This window comes from Panthera uncia, chromosome F1, assembly GCF_023721935.1.
Source record: "Panthera uncia isolate 11264 chromosome F1, Puncia_PCG_1.0, whole genome shotgun sequence".
In the NCBI taxonomy this organism is placed as follows: Eukaryota; Metazoa; Chordata; class Mammalia; order Carnivora; family Felidae; genus Panthera; species Panthera uncia.
In genome coordinates, this window is record NC_064813.1 from 32,286,787 (window position 1) to 32,312,215 (window position 25,429).

General features: G+C 46.0%; 1 protein-coding gene across 1 annotated transcript; it reads left to right on the forward strand.

Moving 5' to 3' along the window:
• The first annotated feature begins 5,556 nt into the window (after positions 1-5,556).
• IRF6 (interferon regulatory factor 6) lies at positions 5,557-25,185 on the forward strand. The gene is made up of 9 exons (XM_049634222.1): positions 5,557-5,749; positions 9,813-9,896; positions 10,696-10,872; positions 14,939-15,143; positions 16,399-16,527; positions 18,813-18,971; positions 20,044-20,436; positions 21,126-21,244; positions 22,357-25,185. The coding sequence occupies exons 3-9, from the start codon at positions 10,699-10,701 to the stop codon at positions 22,579-22,581; spliced, it is 1,404 nt and encodes a 467-aa protein (XP_049490179.1). The 5' UTR covers positions 5,557-5,749; positions 9,813-9,896; positions 10,696-10,698; the 3' UTR covers positions 22,582-25,185.
• Positions 25,186-25,429: the final 244 nt, after the last annotated feature.

Sequence of the window (25,429 nt, forward strand, 5' to 3'; positions counted from 1 at the left end):
CTCTCATTTATACCCTCCCTGGTCTGCCCTTCTCCTCAAAGGAATTATTCACTAGGCTCTGAGATCCACACTTGGACCTTGCCCCTAATCCAATCAACAGAAATGAAGGGCTTCATATCCTCCCTGCCCCAAGAATAAACATATAGTAACTCGCTTCTGAATTTTCCAGGTTTCTATGAAGTGAATGCCTGGTGCCCAGAACCGCACCAGATCCTCGCCTAAAGATGGTGGAGAAAAATAACATTTGCATAGACTTATTCTTATTTTATTTATTTAATTTGATCTTCTCGTCAATCCTGTGAAGTAGTATCCTCATGTAAGAGATGAGTAAACTGAGGTTCAGCTCGTTCATACAACTAGAAGTTGAGAGAAGGGAAATTTGAGACAAGTTTTGATTCATCCCAAACATAGGTTGTTTTTCTGAGGACATCAGCGCTGTCTCTAGAATTTGACCACAGAACTAGGAATTGTTTGGACGAGAAGGTGCTTGTGGAATTTGCTCAGGTCCTTCCCACAAAGGGGTTCAGGCTCAGACAGCAACAGCCACAAGCCAAAAGAATGGCCTGAATGCCAAAGAAAGGTCTGATAGTCAGGTCCCCTGACTCCCACGTGCTTTTTCTTTTGTCTTTAAAAATATGTGATGATAATATCATTCTTAAATATTATGTTTATCTGCCTTAAAAATCAAATAGTACTGAAAGCTTTATAACCAAAACATTGGCCCTCCCCACTCCTTATTTTTGTTGAGAGAATATTTCATCTCCTAATATTTTTGTTGAAATCTCTCATACCTTCTTATCCTACCCCTCCCCAATGCTTTTTGTCCTCTTCTTAACCTTGTGGTTGTACCAGAATGGTGGGGGGTGGGGTGGGGAGGGAAAACAGGTAAAACACATTTGGTCAATCAGTCTTGTTGAACAGAAGTCCAATTTCTTACCACATGCCCCCCCCCCCCCCCATAGGATTCTGTATCCCCAGATAACTCATTTTGCTGAAGTCAACACATGTCCAGTGCTCAGGTAGCTTAGCCTTGAGCCTGACACTGGTAGGAACTCCTGGCTGACGAGAACTCCTGTCTGGTCTGTGCCTTGCTGCCCTCAAGTCCCCTTGCTGCCCTCTGTCCCCTTGCTGCTGAGGCCAGAGATTGATTTACATGAGAAAACAGAGTAGATAACCACAGTGATGATACCTCCCATCCACACTTGACCAAGTTCAGAAAGCTTTCATGCCCACAGTCTCATTTTACAACAGCATAACACCATGGAATATGTTGTTCAGTACTGCCCATGAAGTCAAAATTGGGACACTGCTCTGTCCTGACAGGGCAGCGTATTTAAAATCAGGACTGATGGGGCACCTGGGTGGTTCAGTCTGTTAAGCATCCAACTTCAGCTTAGGTCATGATCTCCCAGTTTGTAGGTTTGTGAATTTGAGCCCCCTGTGGGTCTCTGCTCTGACAGCTCAGAGCCTGGAGCCTGCTTCAGATTCTATGTCTCCCTCTCTCTCTCTGCCCCTTGCCTGCTCATATGTGTTCTCTGTCTCTGTCTCTGTCTCTCTCTCTCTCTCAAAAATAAATAAATAAGCTTAAAATAAAATAAAATAAGATCGGGACTGTGAATCTTCACATTCATGGCTGTTTCTTATTTGGCTCTTATGTCTGCAGGGCCAGTGGAACCTTCTTTTGCCTGGGGGGGTGGGTAGGGGGGGGCCTGGGGAGGGGTGGAAGTGGAGTCTCTGACTGACACTGGAGGGGAGGAAGAGTGATGGGAGGACCTCAGGGAGAGAGCTTACTTCCGAGTGATTTACTGGACCTTGTTTTTCCTCCTCTTCCCACATAGATCCAAATTTGGAATAAAGAAAACTATTCCTTTGAGGACACTTACCAGCACTTGGCTTAGTTCAAGGATAAAAAGAGAGTCAGAAACTAATAATTCTGAACACTTTAGTGGGGAATTCACCTAAAATCTCAAACTGAAATCTGTTTGATTGCCTGGGCTAGAAAGTGAGACTCATTTATAAATTATTTTTGCTGCAGCTTCCACTACAGAAATCTCAATAAGCCTCGAATTTGGATCACATTCTGGGACCCTCTATACAGGGTAAGGAGACAGAGGAAGGGGCAACAATTCAGGCTACAGTTTAGGCAATGTGTTAGGTTCATGTGTAGCCCCAGTACCTTGAAACACTTGGATGAAAAAAAAAAAAAGAAAAAAAAAAGAAACACTTGGATGGAGCCAGAGATAAATCAGGGTAGGACTTGGGCTACAAAATGCCTTCCAGAAGGCTGGATGGGGTCTGAATTCCCCCAAATGCCAATTGATGGGCTCCAAAATGCCTTCCAGAAGGCTGGATGGGGTCTGAATTCCTCTGAGAGAGACCAGAATTGTATTGTTCAGTTTGATGTCCTCACCCCCTCTTCAACAGACCCGCTGACAAGTAACCCAGCCTATTGCTGTTACTGACTCCAGGGACACTAAATTCTCCACTGTCCTGAACCACTGGGAGCAGTCCCAGTTGCTACGCACCCTGCTCAGCGGAGAAGAGTGGGATTTGGGTCACATGGCTTTATTGTCATATGTTTGGTATTGTTGAGGTTAAAGCCTCTGGGTGGTGAAAGAGTCCTCACCAAGTAAGAGCTGCCTGGGAGCAGGAGAGAGGAATTCCCAGATTCCCTATAGCTATAAATCAATGCCTCTGTGTTGAAACATACATCTCACAGCCTGAAACTCAGACTCACAAATGAGTCAGCAATGCCTTACTTGAGCAGGGATGGAGGGCAAAGCAATGGAAACATCACAGGCCCAAACAACATTGGGGATGTCTGAATCTTAGGAGTGCTCTTTTGAGAACATAGAACTGATTCCTCCAGAGCCTTTGGGTTTTCTTATTCCCCAGACCAAGCAAGTGAGGTGTATCTCAAGCAAAGAAGACTTCAGGGTGGCCTATTGCCAGGTCTCATCATTCAAAGGACCCAGAAGTTCCTCTTGATCTCTACCTTAATTCCTCCTGCTTTATCCCCTTTCATTGATTCCTCAGTAGAGGGACACGAGAGTTGGGACTTTGTTTTGCCATAGTATCAACAGTGCGTAGATACATGCATAATTAAAAAATAATAAATTAACAACCAGTGCAGCATCAGTCAGTATAGATTCTGGTTGGGATGCTGAGCAGGGTCCAAGTGGAAGGGACCCTGGGCTTGGGTTCTAGTCTTGACTTTGTGTGTAATTTGCTACATGATCTAGAGCAAATCACTTGACCTCCTTGGACCTCAGTTTTCTCATCTATAAAAAGGCGGAATTTGGACTAGAAGTTGTAAACTCGTATGCCTACAGGGTCAGACAATTAAAGTAAATGAGTGAATCCGGTAGGGTGGGGTTGTCCTGATTTTAACATGTGGATTCCATCTAAATGAGCAGCTGTTGTCGGATGGAACTGCTGAGCCAGGCTGTCTAGAGCCTGTCTTCAAGAGATGCTGAAAACCTAGATGTTTATGTGAAATCTCCTGGTGTTTAAGATACCGTGTGGGTCAAACAAACAAACATCTCTAAGCCAGTAATAGCCCTAGACCAGAGGATTAGAAGGTCCCTCCCAGCTTGAATTTTCTGATTCTAAAGTATGTGTCTTCTAAAGAAAATCTTTAAGAAATCACTTTAGTTATAGGGATTTCTGCTAGTGCGTAAGTGAATGCCTGTGTGTGGGCTCATACTTGTATGGTGTTGGGCTTTTGGCTCCCCTCAAATGATGCTCTCCTGGTGGTATTTCCCCTCATCCCTCACACACACCTGCAGTGGACTGTTTGCTTGGTCTCAAGAGCCAAGCCCTGGGCCACATGGGAGATGCTGCTTGTCCAGTGAGCTCATCAGCAGTAAAGAGCAGGCTGTACTGATGAGATAGTCCTTCCCCTCATGAAGGGAAGAGTGGCCACCAGCAGCGGCTGAGCCAGAGGCTGGCTGAGTCAGGCTTGGGGACTTGCTACCCTCCCAGCCTTTGCTGGATATGTCCCCAAGCATCGGGAATCAAGTTCCCATGATTACCAATCCGGAGCTCTCCAACACACCGGTATTAGTCTGCTAGGGCCACTGGAACTAAGTACCACAGACTGGGTAGCTTAATTAACAGAAATGTCTTGTCTCACAGTTCTGAAGGCTGGAAGCCCAAAATCAAGGCATCCATAAGGTTGGATGCTTCCCAGGGCTCTGAGGGAAGGGTCTGTTCCAGGCCTTTCTCCTTGGCTTGGATATGGCTGTCTTCTCCCTGTGTCTCTTCACATCATTTTCTCCCTCTGTGTCCAAATTTCCCTTTTCTATAAGGACACGGGTCAAATATGATTAAAGCCCACCCTAATGACCTCATTTTAACTTGATCACCTCTGTAAAGACTCTATGTCCGAGTAAGGTCCCATTCTGAGGTACTGGAGGCTGTAGGACTTCAGCATCCGAATTTAGGGGGTGAGGGGACATAATTCAACCATAATATCACTCCTTTATGGTCTCTCTCTCATTGCTTTAAACTTCAAAACCTAAGTACCCATAAGCATGTCCCTTCTTACCTGTGACAGCTCCGTGCTTCAGGGTCTCATGTACTGGTACACAGCTCACTGTAAGCATGTACTCTGTAAGGACTGGGGTTCATTGTAGTGGGACAGGAGAGTGAACTCTCATCAAACATCTGATAGGGGACATACAGGCCTTGAGTTCAAGTAATAACGGAAGGTGTCACCTTATTCTGTGAGGCACTGTCTATATGCTTTTTACCTTTATACCAAAATTTCAAGTATTTATACATCACTCAATAAGTACCAAAATACTGTTCCAAATACTTTATATGAAGCAATTTATTGAACCCCCACAGCACTCATTTGAGGTGGGTACTCTTGTTTACTGCATTGTACTGATAAGAAACTGAGGCTCAGAAATCTTAAGAAACTTTGTCAAGTCTGTAGTAACTGATGAAGTTGGAGTTTGAATCCTAAAAGTTAGCTCCTGAGGCCACGCTTTTAATCATTACCAGATAGTGACTGGAAAAGGCAGTCTCTCACATATTATTCTCACTGAAAAGACAAGAAAAGTAACTTACCCTGAGTCACTCGGGTAAGAGGCAGAATAAAGGCAGAATCCCTGCCCTGAAAGCCACCGAGCTTCTCCTCCATGGGATCAAGTGTCCTGAGTCCCTTCCCCTTATCCCACTCACTTACACAGGCCCACGGGTAGAAGGGCCTGCCCAGAATCTCTAAACCCTTGTTTGTGGTTAACTATCTCCAAAACCGAAGGGGAACCATGGGGTACGAGGAAAGGAGGGGGGGAGCCTCTCGACTCAGATCTGACCTCCCAGGCGCTCCCAGTTCCCAAGACCACCAGCCCCGAGGCGTAAGGTCCAGCCTCGAGTCTGGGAATTTTCTCAGCCAGAGTTAGAAGCCAGAGAGCGAGGTGGGGAAGGGGCTGGGCGGCGCGGGGCCGCCCAGGAACACAGAGTATCAGATTTCCCGTAAACCGCCAATCCTGAACGCGAGGGGGCGTGGCCACACCTGGGAGGCGTGGCCGGACTTCGGAGGGGGGTTGCGGCGTCCTAGGGCGAGGCGGTGACGTGAGCTCCGCGCACCTGGGCCCGGCAGGTAAGGGCCGGTGCGGGACGGAGAGCGGAGCTCGAAGAGTCTACCTGCGCAAACCCAGGTATTGCTTGCTGACCGGTCAAGGAGTGCTGGGGACTTAGTTCGGGGGACGACCGCTTCTTGTAGCAGGATTGAGAAAAGGTGAGGACGCTAACTTCTGAACACTAGTTTTGGGGGTAGGGGGCTGGGGACACACCCGCCCCAGAATTTGTGGGGTTAGGAACCTTGCTTGAAGACATCTGTTTGTTTGGGGGGCGGACTCTCAGGGGCCGGATGCTTGTCGCCCTGCTTTAGGTAGATTTTGGGCGGTCCTAACCCTGGAGTACGGGGCCCCTCCCGACCCCACACTTCTCTCTACTCCCTTTCCCTCCCTGCCCTACTGGAGCGTGCCGCTCTCGGCCCTTATCCACCCACCAGAGGATAGAGCTACGTCGCCTCCACCCCTCCGGTGGAGGCCCAGCTCGCTGGGCCGCCGGCCCCAGTGTCCCAAAGGGGATTTCCGAGGCCTGCGGGCCCTTGGTCCTGGTGGGTGTTTGGGGAAATGGAGATGGGGGCGGCCAGGCGTTTTAGCCAGTTTGTTTTTTCTCTTTGAATTTGTTTAGTGCAGCCAGGCCCCTCGCCTTGGGCCTGGGAGACACCACTGGCTTTCCAAGTAGCCAAGCTTGGTGTTGGGGAGGGTGGTGCAGGGCGTGGTTGCTCTGGGGGTGAGGCCCTCTTTGCCCAAGGGGATGGAGGGTGGGTGTGGAAAACTGGGGAAAGTCTCCCAGGCCCAACTGGAAAGGAGGCCCCGGGTGCCACTCTTTCCGGGGAGCCTGCTTTGTAATGAAGGGGTCACCTCTGTCCCGACCCTGCTCTCCTGGTGGATGTCAAAAGTGGAAGCCAGGGAAGGGAGAGGGAGAAGGCGCTTGAGTAGGAGTTGGTGCTGACCCAGGAGAGTAGTTTAGGGTTAGATGTGTGCATAACACATAACAGCAGCACCATCTCACCAGCCCCCAACTTCAATCCAGCAGGGAGGAAGGGCATGGGAATTATGGCACAGAATTTACCCCTAAGCAGGGCTAAACTAAAGGGAAGAAAGGCTGGGGAACTGGGAAGATGGCATTCGGTTCCCTGCAGGGGAAGGAAAAAAAGCAGGACTCCCTGGCAAATGGTTTTCACTCTGAGCCAAACCATCGACAGCCCAATCTCGAATCTATACTTTGAGGTAGTGCTGCCCTTGGAAACTCGTCTGGGGAAGGGCTGCAGAGGTGGCAGTGGGGGTGTTTATAGAGGGCCTGCTCCCTGGAATGGGGGTGTGAGAGAGGAGAATTAGTGCCTGAGGGAGGTTGAAAGTATCCCAGCTGGATGCCCAGCGTGAGGGGAGTGGATGGGTTAGCATCTTTGTTCTTTGGCTGGTCAAATACCTATTGGAGACACAGGCCTTGAATTTCACTGTGATGGCAGCTGGAGATACTAGGGCTGACTTCAGCTAGGCTAAGTTTCTGTGGGCATTGAGATTTGGGCGCTGAGAATGTTTTGGAAGAGAACTCTGATTTAGGTGTGTTTGGTGGCGGGTGTCATGCAGTCTTCTCCCTAACCACTTCCTTGGCCCTTCGTGCTGCTGGGATCTTGTTAATGTTTTTGGTTTACTCTCTTAGTGTGTAGAAGAAGGGAGGGACTTGGAAGGCAGGGTTAGTGGCAAGATTCAGTACAGCACACTCTGATCAGGAGTGGTGGGTCCAGGCCCCAGATAAAGCACTTTTCTGGGTCTCAGTTAACCCAGCTATAAAATGGGGATGAGGGGCGCCTGGGTGGCTCAGTCGGTTAAGCCTCCGACTTCGGCTCAGGTCATGATCTCGCGGTCCGTGGGTTCGAGCCCCGCATCGGGCTCTGTGCTGACAGCTCAGAGCCTGGAGCCTGTTTCGGATTCTGTGTCTCCCTCTTTCTCTGACCCTCCCCTGTTCATGCTCTCTCTCTCTCTCTCTCTCTCTGTCTCAAAAATAAATAAATGTTAAAAAAAATTTTTTTTAATGGGGATGATAATACATGCCACTTCCTGATCATGAGGATGAAATCAAACACGGTAAATAAAAGTGTATGTAAACTTTGTAAAGTCAGTGTAGATATGAAGGATTGTTGGTACCGTGCTCTCATTAGCTGAAGAACATCATCTTTTATACCTTCCAGGGGCCAAGAAATGTCTTAGCTTCCTAAGCTAATATTTTTTTTTTTGGTTGAAAAGATATTACTTGTAGCTTTTTTATTATTGTTATCACAAATTGAAACATGTCATTGTAGGAAAATGTGAATCATATACACAAGTATATGAGCAAGTATAAAATTCACTCATAATCCCATCACCAGGTAACCATTGTGAATATCTTGTTACATTGATGTATTATCTTTTCCTTTTTTAAATTATGTGTGTATGTGCCTAAGTACCCAAGTGCATGTTATGTTACAAGGTGAAGATACTAGTCTACAGTCAATATTGTATGCTGTATTTTCTCCCTTAACTTCATGTTGTAAACATTTCCCCAGATCCAATAAAAATTCTTCAGACGTCCCGTTGTTAATGACTGCTTAATATTGCAGCCTGTGAATTAGCCATTTTCCTCTGTTATTTTGGTTGCTTCCAGCTTTTCCTTCTCTGCCAGTGTTTAGAGTCTTAGTTACTGGGTGGCAGGTAAGGGAGATCTTGGCTGACTTCCAGAAGGTGGAGAGGGTTAGCAGTGAGGGAGGTGGGGCACGGAGGAAGGCAGGCTGGGGCGGGGTTGCTCATGTGTGGTGCCATCTTGAGAGAATGTTGAGAACCCAGGACTCTAGATCTTAACAATCCATCTCTATGGGTGGCTGCTTCTCCTTCCCTATCACTATGTGCAGTTCCCCATGTTGGCTCCGTTGCTTTAATTTTTTCTTGATGAGCTGTCAATCAGCTAGGATAAGCCCTTTTCTTCAAAGTCCATCCAGAAGGAGATTTCACATGTCTGACAAACATAGACCCAGCATTTACTGGTACTGCAAAAGTTCCTTGCAGGGTTGACCAACGTGTCGCCCATGTCCCTATTCGTCCTTTCCTTGCCCCATCCCCTTTCCAGTAGCCTGGGACTGTGGAGGAGAAGGTAGAACTTGCCCTTAGGAGAATATGCATTCTCTACTCCTTATAAGGTAAATGTTCTCCCCGGTTTGGTGGCTTGACTTGCTGCCCTTCCAAAACCATGGCCAACAACATGGGGATGGGGCGGGGGACAGTTGAATACTGCATGCCAACCTTGCCTGCCCACTGTGAGCTGTGCTCCCAGGGGGAAGGTTTCAGTTGCAGGACTTGTTAATTGGGTCAGAAGGCTCAGGTGAGAGCAGGTCCTGCCTTGCTCTTAAAGTGCCAGAAGCTGAGTTGGTTTGGGTTTTCCCTGTTTGTTGGGTGTCTGGCTGGGGAAGGAAGTGGTGGCTGAGGCCACCCCCTCAGCTAAGCTCCTCTGAGTGGGAGCCTTCAGCTGACTCAACTGGTTTGGTTTCTGAACTGTGATCCAGGTGGGGATCTTCCTGGGTGTGAAGGTGACTTATTTATCTTCGTTTCCTCAGGCCACTGTGGGGCTTGAGCACTTCCAATGTGGGTTTCTTCAGGGAGTCTGAGGAAAACTATGTGCTTTTTAACAGACATAGTGCTGGACACACAGTAGCTGATGAACACATATTTGTTGAGTGAACGCTATTTTGCAGGCCTCCCTTTTTCACCTGAAGTAAAAACAAAGTAAGATGAGAACACCCAAAAAGTCTAAACACAACATCCCAAGCAAACAAGTCTCTAGTGACTGACTAGTCTTTCCTAAAGACACCCAATCTGGGCAGGCCTTTGTTTCCTGCTGTGAGTGCTGGCTGCTGCCGAATGTTATCTGCTGTGCCCGTGTATTTTTATGAGAATCAATCGCAGACTTTACCCAGGCCAGCTCCTGCAACCAAAGAGGTCACTCTAGCCTTCGTGTGGAGACAAACAGACCCAGGTGGAGGAGGCTGCCTGAGCAGAACAGAGCCTGTCTTATGATTGTGGTTAGCAGCCTAAGTTTAGGAACTGTAGCATTTGATTATTCTAGGGCTCCTGGACTTTTCTGGACTCAGGTGCAAGAAAGGGTCCTCAGAGCCTTTGTCTCCCATGTTCCCTAGTATTCTCCCAGCCACTGGATTGTCCTGTTGATAACCAACTCAGACCCCTTTTTTCTTGCTCCAGAGTCTTTGGGTGGTCCAGAGAAAAGGAAGCTGACCTGAGGTCCAGCTCTTCAGAACCCCGTGGAGACACTGCCTGCTCATCTCTGTAAGTGAGGATGTTGGAACCAGGACCTGCCCCTTGTCTACTTCTCTCTCACCATAATGGGGTCATTTCTTCCTAATATATTCCCCACTCGCCTTTAGTTCTCTTGTTGAAAAAGAGAGTGTGGGGGCGCCTGGGTGGCTCAGTCGGTTGAGCGGCCGACTTCGGCTCAGGTCACGATCTCGCGGTCCGTGAGTTCGAGCCCCACATCGGGCTCTGGGCTGATGGCTCGGAGCCTGGAGCCTGCTTCCGATTCTGTGTCTCCCTCTCTCTCTGCCCCTCCCCCTCCCCCGTTCATGCTCTGTCTCTGTCTCAAAAATAAATAAAACGTTAAAAAAAAATTAAAAAAAAAAAAAAAAAAGAAAAAGAGAGTGTGCTTCAAATTCTTGCCCTGTATCTTTGCTGTTTCCATACCTTTTTTTCTTCCTTTTCCTGAGATGAGATTGAAAAGAGCAATTCCAAGAGCCCTTGGTTCTTCAGGAAGGACTGTGTTCCAGCAGGGGTGACATCATCTTTTTTCTTTTTCTGCTTCAGGATTTAAATAGAAGAAATGTGATCCACTTACATGATAAGTCTGATTTGGCTAGAACATGAAGCATAAATGGCTTTGGAATAAGAATCAAAAGGACCTTTTAACCTCTTTTCTTTTCTTCCTTACCTGGCACAGTGCATTCCCATATTTAGTTTCTTTGCTGTAATCTAATGAAACTGTAGCTCTATCATACGGGAACAGTGGCTGGGAAAAGTTCCCAGAGGCTGGCCTAATTCCCCTGCGCTCTCTACTCTTTACCCCTCCACCCAGATCATGGCCCTCCACCCCCGCAGAGTTCGGCTGAAGCCCTGGCTGGTGGCCCAGGTGGATAGTGGCCTGTACCCCGGGCTCATCTGGCTACACAGGGACTCCAAGCGCTTCCAGATTCCCTGGAAACATGCCACCCGGCATAGCCCCCAACAAGAGGAGGAAAATACCATTTTCAAGGTAAAGGACTTCTTCTACCATCGGACCGGTTCTGTCAGACCTATGTGGATGTTTTTGGTTGTTCTGTTTTCTATTTTGGCATGGGGATACACTAGATCCAGATGCTCCTGCATCAGAGAGAATGTTTATGAAGGGGGTGCCCAAACTTAGGCGTAGTAATTTCTCCTGCTGGGGCATGTCCATAATGTTTGAGGCCGTTTATTCTTTCCCATTGGTCGAAGGAGCTCGACTCACATCCCAAAAGATCCCAGGTGCAGTTGGCTAAACTACAAATGATTGGACTGATGGGGTTGTTCCAAAAGCTCCCAGGGTCAGCAAATAACTATTGTTCTTCATTCACTCAGGGTTCTTGCTATGGAGAGAGGTGCTTGGGCCAGGGACGGCTCTCCAACCCAGGACAGAACTACTGAGTGTTAGCAGGCTCCTAACATAGACCGTAGGATGGGTGTAGAGGGTTCTTTGCAAGTTTTTCTTTTGGTATTAAAATCCCTTACCCCACCCATCACCTCTGCTTAAAAAAATGAGAGATGATATAGTGCAAGCTTTTATTCTACAAATATGTTTTCTTAAATAAAAAATACCTGATATGAGAATTGTTTTACTTAAAACCAGATTTAATCACTGGCATTTTACAAAATCTCATGAAGCCAAAGCTTGACTTAAGACAGACGTAGGTGGGAAGCTGGGTGTGGGAAGGAGTGTTATGTTGTTTGTAACTCTGGAGCCTGTGCCTCTGCTCCAGACCAACTGCTCTGTGCTGGCCAGTCTTCCGTGTCAGCTGCTGGCTTAAGTTCCCGCCTCTCCAAGTCACAGAGAAGTGAGTTTAGCCTCTTCTTCCCTCTCTAAGCTGGAAGTCAGAAGGAAATCCGGTCCTTACGCTGGGCCTCCTCAAGAGTGACACCCCAAGTTCTTGCTGAGATTGGATCAGAAAAGGTGGGCTCGCCCCTCAAAGGAGAGCCATCTGAGAGATGTTTCCCAACTCAGTTATATCAGGTATAGACCCAAGTAGTGGAGAGAAAATTGGTCTGAGAGCGCTTAGAAAGAAAGTAAAGGAGCACTTTTAATTTACCAATTAAATAACGGTATGAAAATGGTAGGGAAGACATCTTGAAACCAGTACCAATTGCTGGAGTCGGCATTGAGGGGGGAATTGACCTGCCCTGGCCCAGCTGACTTGTGGTTGTGGCCTTGGTCTGAAACTGGATTTGCTGTTGGTGGCTGGGGGTGGCTGGCCATGGGGGAAGAGGCTGGTTCCTGAAAGCCCTATTCACGAGAGCAATCTGTGTGCTTCGGGCTTGAGAAAAAAGTGGCTGCAGGAAGCTTGTCTTATTTATATCTGTATCTCTGCTTGTGGAATAGTCAGGGAGGGCCTTTAAGTCAGGAGAAGAGTGAGGCTGCTTTCACCCATCCCAAGCTCTGACAGGCCTTGGGCAGGTTGTGTGGGGGGAGGGGGAAGCAGCGGGGTGCTAGCATTAAATGGGTGCCCATTATCTCATTTAATTCTCAGGAACTCTGTAAGGGGGGGTATTCCTCTTATGTTGTAGATGCAGAGGCTGAGTCTCAGGGGGGACTAATAATTTGCCAGAATCACACATCCAATAATGGGTGTGGCCTGGATTTGAACTCAAGCCTATCTGCTCCCCCATTACCATACTACCTCATTCTGGCCAGGAATTGGAAGATCTGATTTCAAATCCTACTACTATCAATTGCACATATGGTCTTGAACAAGTCACATAGTCTCTTTGGGTTTTAGCTTCCCCTTTGGTAAAATGGAGACGAAACCACTCTTGCCTGCCTCAGAGGATTGTCATGAGAATTGAGTGAAATAATGTATGGGGAGAAATAGTGAATTACCATCAAAATACAGAGGTTACTTCCATTTCTGGAAGGGGAATAGGGACCTCCACCGTGACCCGAGTGTCAGAAGCAAGACTCAGAATGGGTTTGAGTAAGTCATGTTTATAAATCCCAGTGAATGCCACGTGTCTGGTACTGTGTTCTGCTGCATCAGCCCTGGCCCTCTGAACCTTCTGAGTGGGTCCTGAGGAAGAATGTCTGTGTTGTGAGCAGTAAGGCTGGGGCAGCGCTTCTGGGTTAGTCTGGCTGCTCTCCATGGAGGGGCAGGGATTTAGGGAGCCACAGAAACTTGAAGACCCATGCCAAAGTCAGCACAGTCCACGCCAGCTGGGTGGGGCCAGAGTGGGAGAATGCACAGGGGATCAAATAAACGGAAAGGTAAATGTGGCAAGGCAGCAGTCAGGCACAACTGGAGATGTGCTTCCCAGACCCTAGGGATGGATGAAGTCGAAATCCCCTGTGGGGAGCTGTATGGAATGGTGCCAGTGCAGCCACCTAGGGCAGACCTCTTCATCCTATAGTGCGAAACAAATGCAGGTGCCCCCAAGCCTGAGGAAATGGTAAGAAGTGAGCCGGAATTAGAAGAGAAGGATTTAAATTAGTTTTGGAAGAAACTTCCTCATGATGGTCAGGTTCTGCAGGGAGGGACTGAGGGAGATCAGAGATCTCAAAGGATGGGGCAGGACGTTTCCATTTCAGCTTGAGGTCAGAAGCAGAGGCAGAGAGTTGGGACTGGACGTGTGCCCTGTCCACTTGAACAAGTTGGTGTGTGCTTCCTGATCTTGACTACTCTGCTAATGACATCCCCCTTCTCTGCATCAGAACGTGATGTCCTGAAGAAAGCATAGAGATCTGAGACTGTATTAGCAGCCGGGGAGAGTGGATATCCCGTGAGTGGAAACAGACATGCCATTGGACCTGGAAACTGAAAACCAGAGAGGAGGAGCCAAAGTGGTTTTAGCTCATGCCACCAGCCCCTGGTGTTTGCAGCAAAGTATTTCCAGTGAAGTGGGACTTTGAGGAACTAGGGAAGGGCAGGGGGTGGGGGTTTACTAGGACATGGGGTCAGCTGAATGAGGCCCTCAATGTTCAGCTGAACTCCCAGAGTGTGCTTCCTGTCCTCCTACAGGCTCTTATTCCTAAAGGTACTTGTTTTCCACAATTATTTAAGCATCAGATTGAAGGATGTAGGGGGGAGGGAACAGCAAGGCCAAACTCTTCATATCACATGCCATCTCCTTTTGTCTTGTGAGTAATTAATGTCAAAACAAATAAGCCAAAAAATTTTACCTGAAGTCCTGCTAGCCAAAGTTACCACTAGCATTTTGGTGTATACAGTTGACGTTTGAACAATATGGGTTTGAACTGTGCAGGTCCGCTTATATGCGCATTTTTTTTTTTGACAAATACAGTACTGTGTACTTTTCTTATGATTTTCTTACTAGCATGTCTTTTCTCTAGCTTATTTCATTGTAATACAGCATATGATATACAAAATATGTGTTAATCGACTGTTACCAGTAAGGCTTCTGGTCAACAGGAGGCTAGTAGTAGTTAAGTTTTGGGGAGTCAAAAATTATATGTGTGGATTTTTGGAGCACCTGGGTGGCTGAGTCGGTTAAGTGTCTGACTTGATTTCGGCTCAGATCATGGTCTCATGGTTCATGAGTTTGAGCCCTTCACTGGGCTCTGCATTGACAGTGCAGAGCCTGCTTGGGATTCTGTCTGTCTGTGTGTCTGTCTGTCTGTCTGTCTGTCTCTCTCTCTCTGCCCCCTTCCCCACTCGCTCTCTATCTCTTTCTCAAAATAAATTAAAAAAAATTAAAAATGTATGTGGAGTTTTGACTGTGCAAGGAGTCAGTATTCCTGACCCCTATAGTGTTCAAGAGTGAATTGTATTTTTTTCCAGACTTTTCTTTATGTTCAACCCTTGTTACAGCCACTATTGACAGGTGGTGCTGGCATCAACACTTGAGATGAGGCTCCTCCTTTCAAAAGATTGTGTTTACTTATGGCTTAATTTCCCTCAGGCCCTGCTTTGCCTGGTCCTGAGGATGGTGTTTCCTGCTGCAGGCTCTCTAAATTGGGATTGGGATGGTGGGGCAGCAAGGCAGGGGCGTGTGTGCGCGTGTGTCTGTATGGGAGAGGGTGAGTACACTTTGTATTGGGCAACAGCAGGCATTCACTACAGTTTCCTATTCTTCAGGCCTGGGCTGTGGAGACTGGGAAGTACCAGGAAGGAGTGGATGACCCTGACCCGGCTAAATGGAAGGCCCAGCTCCGCTGTGCTCTCAACAAGAGCAGGGAATTCAACCTGATGTATGATGGCACCAAGGAGGTGCCCATGAACCCAGTGAAGATATATCAAGTGTGTGACATCCCCCAGCCTCAGGGGTCAATCATTAACCCAGGTGAGGCCCCAGCTGCTGGGGAGACGGGGGGATAGTGAACCAGGTTCTGGGCTAGGCTCTTAAGGAGATAGTTGGGGGCGCCTGGGTGGCTCAGTCAGATTAAGTGTTGGACTTCAGCTCGGGTCACGATCTCATGGCTCATGAGTTCAAGCCCTGTGTCGGGCTCTGTGCTGACAGCTCAGAGCCTGGAGCCCACTTCTGATTCTGTGTCTTCCTCTCTCTCTGCCCCTCTCCTGCTTGTGCTCTGTCTCTCTCAAAAATAAACAAACATTTAAAAAACTTAAATAAAAAAGAGATAGTTGACTTGCAAATCTCTTACAAAGTTTAAGATTGGAAAAGCAAGAAGGCCTTTCCCTAGGAAGGACCCAGAGAACAAAAGATGTAAAGACAACAAAATCTTCTTGTTCACTTAGGGGAATAGTCACTAGCCTGACTGCTTAAAGCATTAGAATATAGAGGCTATGTAGATTCCTACTGTAGGAAGAGCTTCCTTTGGGACTCAACACTGAGAGGAGAGGTCAAGTAGTTTTGAAGATAGAGGAATTAAACCTTAGGAGGTTTGAATTCTGAACCTGGCTCTTATCACTTTGCTCCTTGTGAAACATCGAATCAAGTCATATGAACTTTGAGCCTCAGTTTCTTCAATGGTAAAATCTGGGTTCTCATCTTTCCTGCCTACTTCAAAGACTATTGTTAAGACTCAACTGACATGACATTTAAAAGCTATTAAGTTCTCTGTAAATGTTGGATGAGTGATTATTTAATTTGTAGGATACTTTTTCTAAGCGAATATCACCTGATCCTCCTGTTTACCCAATGCCTGGCAAGCACCAACTAAAGGCCAGACAATTTAGACTTGTCCTCCAATGAATCTAGTGAGCCCCTGCCAAGAGGGAAGCATCTGTCCTCGCTTTAAGCTTAAAGGAGAGAAGTTAGTGTTCTTGAGTCCTTAAAAGCGATGTTAATGTGTAGCAAAAGTAGGAATTAAGAGATTTCTAGGAAAGGGGAGTAGGGCATGCAGGTCCTAAAAGTAGGGGAGGGGAAGAGAGCTCATGTTAGGGCTCAATAGGAGTTGGAGCCAGAGGTTAATACAGCTTTGGTTCCCATTCTTTTTGGCTAGGATGTGGAGGGAGCACACTGAACCCGGGGAACCTCTGTACTAACAGTACCTAATATGGACAGTGGATCAGCAGCAAGGATGGTAGTGCAACCTGAGTGGCTCACTTGGTGGCTTGTGTGTCTGTTTCTCGGGTAGGATCCACTGGATCTGCTCCTTGGGATGAGAAGGATAATGATGTAGATGAAGAAGATGAGGAAGATGAGCTTGACCAGTCACAGCACCATGTTCCCATCCAGGACACCTTCCCCTTCCTGAACATCAATGGTGAGTGGGTGTGATAGGTGGTACAGAAGAGTGAGGAGGATGGAAGAGGCTTTGCCTTTGCAACTGCTGACCCCTCGGCCCCCACGGCACCGGGAGCAGTGACCAGGTCCTGTGGCCAAGCTGCTGGTCCATTAGCAAGTAGGGGTCATAGACAAAGGAACTCTGCTGGCCCAGTTATCCCAGAGGGTGGCTTCCAGGCCTAGAGAACATCTGAATCTTACACATAATTCAGAGAAATTAAAAATTCAAATCCGTTCTCAATCCCATATACAAATACATCAGTTATAAATTTCACTAATTTTTCTTAAGCCCAAGTGCAGCAGATACCATTTTTATGAATTGTAGGCAAACTCTTTCACTATTTCTCTTGGTATGAATTTTGTGTCACTTTCTTAACAGGGTCTACTTTGCTAGGGCTATATCATGAGAATCTTGTGATTTCTACATCTCTTAATACTAGGGTTTGCTAGAATTTATCTGCAGGAGATTTTTTGCTTCCTTTATGGACTTTTTGAATTCAGCTTCCCAGGAAAAATGAGAGATTGGAAGGTCACTGTGACAAGGTAGGTCGTGACTCTGCCACTGCACATTCTGAAGAAGCTCAAACATGAGGTGAATTGCTTTTCAGCATCTTCACTTGGCCTGTCCATTTGACTAGGAGCAAATGCTATGCATTTAGTTCAGAAGCTTGTCACTGCCTTTCTAATTCCATCTGGCTGCTATAGATCAAATGAGATACTTGTGCCATTTAGAGAATTTAATATATCGAGATGGTTCCTTTGCTCTTTTGGAGTACCCTACTCTAGGTGATTCCCTTACCTTTGAGAATCAAGAAACAACCCTTATTGTCTGTTCACTTGCCCTCCTTCACTTAACCTGCCATTTATATCTTTACAACCAAGTGATGAGTAAAGAAAAATATCATTGAGCTTTTTCATGGTCCGTTTTGCCACGTGCTACATTCCCACTTAGTGATTTGAGTTGGATACCTGGAGATGTGAGATCCTTTCCCAAATCCTTGACTGACTTATTCTATTATTCTTACCCCTGAAAAGGATGCAACCTATTTCCAGGATCTTCATTTCCTATTTCTGTTCATATTTTACTAAACTAAAGTTGTGTGGCCTTATGTAACGGGCTGCCTTGGATCCTTTTTGGGAAGATGTGGGACGTCTGTTAAAAACAAAAAAGTAAAATGGGTACATAGATTTAACCAGGCTTGTGCACAAAGGGTCAAAGAAACATTAACTTCTATGATTTCAGAGCTGTTGGGGCAGAGGAAGAATTGTTGAAGGATAGATGCCTAAGAGGTGAGGCTAGGAGGAGAAATCTGTAGACTTTGGAGTGAGTCAACTCTGCCAAGAGCAGGAAAATAGGATGGGTGTTTCACTATCTTTCTTAAAAAGCTTTGACTAGAGGGGCGCCTGGGTGGCGCAGTCGGTTGGGCGTCCGACTTCAGCCAGGTCACGATCTCGCGGTCCGTGAGTTCGAGCCCCGCGTCAGGCTCTGGGCTGATGGCTCAGAGCCTGGAGCCTGTTTCCGATTCTGTGTCTCCCTCTCTCTCTGCCCCTCCCCCGTTCATGCTCTGTCTCTCTCTGTCCCAAAAATAAATAAACGTTGAAAAAAAATTAAAAAAAAAAAAAGCTTTGACTAGATGCTTTTGAATAAATAGTGGTCTTACGTGGTTTAAAATTCATGATGGTACAAATGAATCAATTTATTGATTATTACAAAGGTAATCAGTTAAAAGGTTTTCCCTCCTTTCTGTCTCTGAACCTCCTGCTCAGCTTCCCTGGAGGAAAGAGATCCTTTCAGGTTTTGGGGTATCCTTTCAGATGTTTTGTGTATCTAAAAGTATTTGTTTGTTTTTAATGGAATTTCTATACACTGAAAACTAATCAATTAATTCAGTTGAGTTCATTGTATTGAAGACAGCCAACTCCTACTTAATTGCTGGGGTCGAAATCTGCAACAGGGAGCCTCTCATTCATGCCCATTCTAATTTAACCCCAGAGAAGACTCACATGTCTGTTAATCATGAACAAATGCAGGTTTTCTGAACGATGAGTTTATGGGAGAACTAATACGATTAGGAAGCAGAAGAAGGAGGGGAACCTTATTATCATGTTAGTTGTGCGAATCATTCATTGATGGGTTGCTGCCACGCCAAGTTATAGTCCAGTGTTTGACTCTTGTCTGTTGACCTTGTTAGGTTTTAGAGCCTCAGACCAGGTGATGTACGTATGTGGTACCCCTGCCTGCTCACCCGCATCCTTCTGTTCTAGGTTCTCCCATGGCACCAGCCAGTGTGGGCAACTGCAGTGTGGGTAACTGCAGCCCTGAAGCAGTGTGGCCTAAAACTGAACCTCTGGAAATGGAAGTACCCCAGGCACCCATACAGCCTTTCTATAGCTCTCCAGAGCTGTGGATCAGCTCTCTCCCCAGTAAGTGAGCCTTGATCTTTCTAGTTGGGTCTTTAGCTCCTGTTATAGTCCCTTCCCTGCCCCACCTTCTGCTTCCATTTATTTGCCATGTATAGAGTAGCTACCTATCCTCCAGGCAGCCTCTGTCTGGTTCCTGGCTGGCTGATGAGTCACCAGGGAAGAAGTAAAGAAACATCAGTTCATATCTACTTGCCCATGGGAGTGCTCTGATTCATTGCAGCTCTAGGCTATTCACCTCTTAGGTGGGTAGAAAGCCTAGGTTAATCAGTTTGGCTAGGAGATCTGGGGACAAGGCCAGTTGTGGAATAAGAAGATGAATTAACATGGATTCAATAAAGAAGGCTCTTAGAATTTGAGGGGCTGCTGAGTGGGAGAAAATGTTTCTGAATTGAACACAAATTGATCTCAATGAAGAATCAATGTCATTGTCCCATCTCCCTTTCACAGTGTACATGGTGGTAGTGGGGATGGGGTGGGGGGTGGGGATGCAGGTGCTAGCATTTTGTCCAAGAGGCTAATAGCTTTGATGAGATCTATAAGGTTCAATGGAGGTTTGATGAGTGAAAATTTACTTTGCTGTGAACTGTGTCCTTTAATGATAAATTGTTAGAACAGATCCACAGAGTGTGCTCATATGTTTTCAGAAGATGGATTGGTATTTTTTATTATTCCTCTGGGATAATTTCTTTAAAAATGAGCCAAAAATGTGGCACAAACCAGATACTTTGGTTTTTAGCTCTTTCCAATGCTTCCTGATGTGAAGACTTAAGTCAGTATAAGTGAGGAGACTGGCCCCAGAAGTCTGCCTGGAGAAATTCTAGCCCTTAGGGTGTGATGATTAAACAGAGATAGTATACATGGACCTTGAACTGTCTGCTTTAAGGCAGCCTTTTGACTGAATATTCCAGGAATAGGTTGATGTCTCCCTTTATTACAGGAAGGATAACTATGGCAGTGACCTTCCTGAATGCTGGTTGAAAACTGGCCTGATCTTGATGGACTTGCATGAGTCTCAAGGATAGACAGGCCGAGCAGCAGAGCAGGACTCTCACTGTCCTCTCTCACCTTGCAGTGACTGACCTGGACATCAAGTTTCAGTACCGTGGGAAGGAATATGGGCAGACCATGACGGTGAGCAACCCCCAGGGCTGCCGGCTCTTCTATGGGGACCTGGGTCCCATGCCTGACCAAGAGGAGCTCTTCGGTCCTGTCAGCCTGGAGCAGGTCAAGTTCCCAGGTCCAGAGCACATCACCAATGAGAAGCAGAAGCTGTTCACCAGTAAACTGCTAGATGTCATGGACAGAGGACTGATCCTAGAGGTCAGCGGTCATGCCATTTATGCCATCAGGCTGTGCCAGTGCAAGGTGTACTGGTCTGGGCCATGTGCCCCATCACCTGTTGCCCCCAACCTGATTGAGAGACAAAAGAAGGTCAAACTATTCTGTCTGGAAACATTCCTTAGTGGTAAGTCGTTTTTCAGAAGGTTGATGGTTGGGCACTGCTCCCTGGAAGGTTTTCCTCCTTCCCTTCCCCACCCCCTTCTTGGATCTGCAAAGATCTTAATAAAAAACTACTTCTGGAGGAAGTCAAGGTAGAAGGGAACTTTAGTGCTGAAAACTGAAAGTGACCTGGGCAACAAAGAAGGGCATTCCACTTCAAAGCTATGTACTTGGAAGCTATTTTTAGGTTGGTTGTGGCTGTTTTAATAGCAGAAGAGGGAGACAGCCTTGTCATTACCACCAAATGCCACCAGCTTATCCTTAACTTTGGAAGGTGACATCATCATAATCAGCAAAAGATATACTCTTCTCATTTGGGAAATATCTGAGTGGCAAATTCAAGCAGACAAATTTAGGGAGAATACTGAAATGTGGATTTTACAATATAATTTGAACCTCAGGTCTAGTTCAGTGACGTCCAACAGAACCCTCTGAAATGATAATGTTGTATATTTGTCTTGTCCACTATAGCCCACATGGGGCCGTTGAGCATATGTGACTCATATGACTAAAGAACTATTTGATTTTAATTAATTTAAATGTAATAGCCACATGTGGCTAGTGGTCACCATATTGGACAGCATAAAATATGGTATTAACTGAGTGGATATGGAAGGACCCAGTACACCAAACTTGCTCTTCCACCTTCTACAGATCTCATTGCCCACCAGAAAGGACAGATAGAGAAGCAGCCGCCATTTGAGATCTATTTATGCTTTGGGGAAGAATGGCCAGATGGGAAGCCCCTGGAAAGGAAACTCATCTTGGTTCAGGTGAGGAGATAAGGATGTGTCAACAACTCTTTGCCTTTTTACCAGTGCTTTAGCCCCTAAGACTAGGGTTGTGCTGAGCAAAGATCCATCAGCTTATGTGGGTTTTAATCCCATCAGATAGAGTAGCCGACTCAAGCTTTGTTTTTTGCAAGAACCAAGTAGGTCCTATTAAAGCAGGGCCAAGCTGGAGAATACAAGGTCCTCAAAGTGGGTGACTGATTTAGTGAAGATCTTCTCTTTCATTCCCTCACTGACATCAGAATCTTGCTGGGAAGGATATAATCCTTTCCATCTCTTTTAGAAAAACCTTTTTTAAAAAAAATTTTTTAATGTTTATTTATTTTTGAGAGAGAAAGAGAGAAGAGGGGAGGGACAGAGATAGAGGGAGACACAGAATCTGAAGCAGGCTCCAGGCTCTGAGCTGTAGGCATAGAGCCTGACGTGGGGCTTGGACTCATGAACCATGAGATCATGACCTAAGTCAAAGTCAGAGGCTCAACTGACTGAGCCACCCAGGTGCCCCTTAGAAAAACCTTCTGAGTTCCTTTTAAGAACGTAACTTTATTCTAATAAGTGGCAGCAAGACCACTTGGGTTTGGTCCCTGGATTTGTACAAAAAGGCGACAGAGGAAATGTGGGTAAAAGTCTTGCTAAATAAGCAGCTGTTTGCTTAGGCATGTGGTGTGATGATACATACAGGTTTGTTTGTTTTTTTTTTTTCTTCTAGAGTGAATTTTGGCAGGATGGTTCAGAGGTGTACCCTTATCTAGACATTAGAGTTGGGACTTCTCCAGGGCCTCACTGGTCCTTCCTTCGATCTTGAGTCCCTCCTGCCATTTATCTATTTATTTAATTTTATTTATTTATTTTTGACAAGGGGGAGGGTGGGAGGGAGGGGCAGAGAGAGAGGAGGAGAGAGAGAATCCCAAGCAGGATTTGCACCGTCAGTACAGAGCCCGATGTGGGGCTTGAACTCACAAACTGCAAGATCATAACCTGAGCCAAAATCAAGAGTTGGACGCTTAATTGATTGAGCCACCCAGGCGCCCCCTCCTGCTATTTAAAAATTCCTTTTCTTCACCAGATAATTGTGTGCTCTGTGTCCTGAACAGGTCATTCCGGTGGTAGCTCGGATGATCTACGAGATGTTTTCTGGTGATTTTACACGGTCCTTTGACAGTGGCAGTGTCCGCCTGCAGATCTCAACTCCGGACATCAAAGATAACATCGTTGCTCAGCTGAAACAGCTGTACCGCATCCTCCAAACCCAGGAAAGCTGGCAGCCCATGCAGCCTACCCCCAGCATGCAACTACCCACTGCCCTGCCAGCCCAGTAATCATGAACGACATCTTTTTTTTTTTTTTACAGTATTGTACATATGGATATTTTTTATTCAGATTTAACCAGCTCTTAAACCTCTCCTTTCTTACGATCTTACAATGGTCTCCAACTCTCCACATACGCTTGACTTTTAAAGTTGATTTAATTTATGGAAAAATCACCCTTCATATCCCCCCTTTCTTTTTTAAACCTCCCCATGTTAGTGTAATGTAGTAGGAGATTTGACCTGGGAGTTTGGACACCAGCCTTCTAGCTGCACCTCTCCTTCAGTGGTATGACCTTGAACTACCAAGTTATTTAACCTCTAGGCTTCAGATTCATTACTGTAAAGTGAAGGGGCGGAACAATGCCTGAAACAATGCCAGCTTTAAAACTCTGGCCTGATAACTTCATTCTACTTGTACAAGGCAAAAAAACTGCCTGGAACAGAACCCTTCTGCATTGTTCTAGCACTATTTTTTTTCCTTTTATTAAAGTTCCCTCAAGCACTGATTTGTCCAAGATTGATCACCGTTTGACCTGTTCTGCTAGTATAGTAAGCTTGGCTCCCTGACGGGGTAAGAGAGAGGGAGGGGAACTGGCTAGTTGCTTAGGAACCAAGCTTGATATCTAAATAGAAATATGTGCCAAAGTCTGAAAGTCACCTGGTCTGTGGAGTAAAGCCTCATAAACTGAGCTTCTAAAGGGAATCTGTCAACAGAAGGCCTAGGGATTGTGCAGAATTGGTTGTCCGGTATCTACCTTGCCACCACTCAAATAACACTGTGGTGAGGGGGGGGGGTGCGGGGGCGGGTGTAGATAAGAGTATATGACTCAGTGGTACTCTTCAGAAAAGATAGAGCTCTTTTTCCTTTTTTTCTTTGAGGAAGACCTGGGAGTGCGCTGGGCCATGTAGGACAAACTCGTGACTACAACAGGGACACTTTGTTCTTGTTTGGAAACTTTTACAATTTTACTACCCTTTGGATTTTTTGCTGTTGGAAAAATGGGGTATTCAGTTTTAAGGCCAAAGTGAAGGAGGACTAGGCTGTGCTCTTCTGCAAAAGGCTCACCTGGCCCAAACCTGCTTGTCTCCCTTCTTGTGGAGGTGGCTGGGCGTGAAGGACTCAGGTGAAGAATGGTGTAGAACACTGCAACTATGGCTGCCACAGACTGGTCTTATCTGTTAACTTTTGCTCCATCCCTGACCTCTCTGTCCTACCCCCCAACCTTTTTTTTTTTTTTTTTTTTTAAAGACAAGCATAATTGAAACTCTAAAACCTAAATGGAGAACATGATGTTAATCTCTGGTTGCAGGCCCCTAATCCTCTTGAATACTGATGCCTATCTATGCCAGGCCATAATAAGAAAACCCCTGTCTAGTGTGCTGCACTTAAACCAGGCCATCCCCCATTTGCTACTGAAGTTGAGCTAGCTGAAAAGTCAGGCAGCTTCAAAAGCCTTAGGCTCAATTCAGTCACAGGTGGCAGTGGGACTTATTTAGAATGCTAAAGCTGTGGTTTTAGGGTCTCTAAGGGACCTAGTAGGATCTGCTGTTACTAAAGTATGACCAAGAGAAATCTGGGTAAATGTCAGGTGCTGATCTGTGAGCAGAAGTTGGGCTTCTAGAAACTAGAAAACATGCAAGGTATAGAACCTTTATATTTTTTGATCATTTTGTTGAGTGGGTGATGTGAAGGATTTGGTCTTTGTGTCTGGCTGCCTCTGTCTATACCTGCCCAGCTCAAAGTTAAAAAGAACCCACTGTAGGTAAACTGGGAGGGCAACTGCTAGATCTGGGTAGTGCTTTTCCCTTATTCTTGGAGAGGCTAATAGCCAATCTGTCCATCTGGCTGGGGGTCCAGATAATATGAGCTGGCAAAGGTGTTGAAAATTGTGTTTTGAAGGGCCAAGAAGGATCAAACTTCCAGTATGTGACTGTAATAAAAAATTCACAAACATGTCAGAGGAATGGATGAGTGGTTCTATGTGGTCTTCATGAGACAGCCTGGTTTCTTCCATGTTTTCTATTGTTTTTACAATGCTGGGAGAGTGCAGTACTGTCCACTGATCTCCCTCAGTTCTCCTTCTCTGGTCCCGATGGATTGATAGATACGAGGTGTATCTTTCTTGGGAGAGTGTTTATCTCCTTTAGTGGCGACACACTCTTGATGTGTTCTACTTCCTTGTGTCCACGTTGCTCAAGAGTGGAAAGGGAATTAGATGGTGTCACCAGCTCTTCTTTTTGTTCACTGTCCACCCCACCAAACCAGGTTAGCTCAAAGTTCAAAACCAAACAAAACACAACACTATAGGTAAATTGGGGGAGCAAGTGTTGGATCTGGGCTGTTCCTTCCCTATATAATTAGGTATCTGGTTTTATGTTCCCAAAGCATCCTATACTTCCTTTTGTAGAATAATCTGTTCCCTGGTAATTGCTCAGCATTTGTGTCCTGCTCGATTACAAAATTGCTGAAAGTAGGGACTGTTTGTTTTGGACTTTGTTGCCAGTGCCTGGTACATAGTACGTTCTCAAATATAACATCCTTGAACAACACAAGTTTGAACTGCATAGGCCCATTTATACTCAGATTGTTTTTTGATATAGTAGAGTACTATAAACGTATTTTCTCATATATTTTTTTAGCATTTTTTCCTCTAGCTTTATTGTAAGAATACAGTATATAATACATGTTGCTATAATAAAAATATGTGCTAATTGCTTATATTATCAGAAAGCCTTCTGGTCAATAGTAGGCTATTCGTAAAGTTTTGGGAGAGTCAAAAGTTATACACAGAGTATCTCCTGTGTACACCCCCTAAAACCTGGGTTGTTCAAGGGTCAACTGTATTTGTTGTTAGAA

Coding starts and splice junctions, on each gene's coding strand:
- IRF6 (XM_049634222.1), top strand. CDS start 10,699: ATGGCCCTCCACCCCCGCAGAGTTCGGCTGAAGCCCTGGCTGGTGGCC. Junction 10,873..14,938: donor AGGAAAATACCATTTTCAAG/GTAAAGGACTTC, acceptor CCTATTCTTCAG/GCCTGGGCTGTGGAGACTGG. Junction 15,144..16,398: donor GGGGTCAATCATTAACCCAG/GTGAGGCCCCAG, acceptor TTTCTCGGGTAG/GATCCACTGGATCTGCTCCT.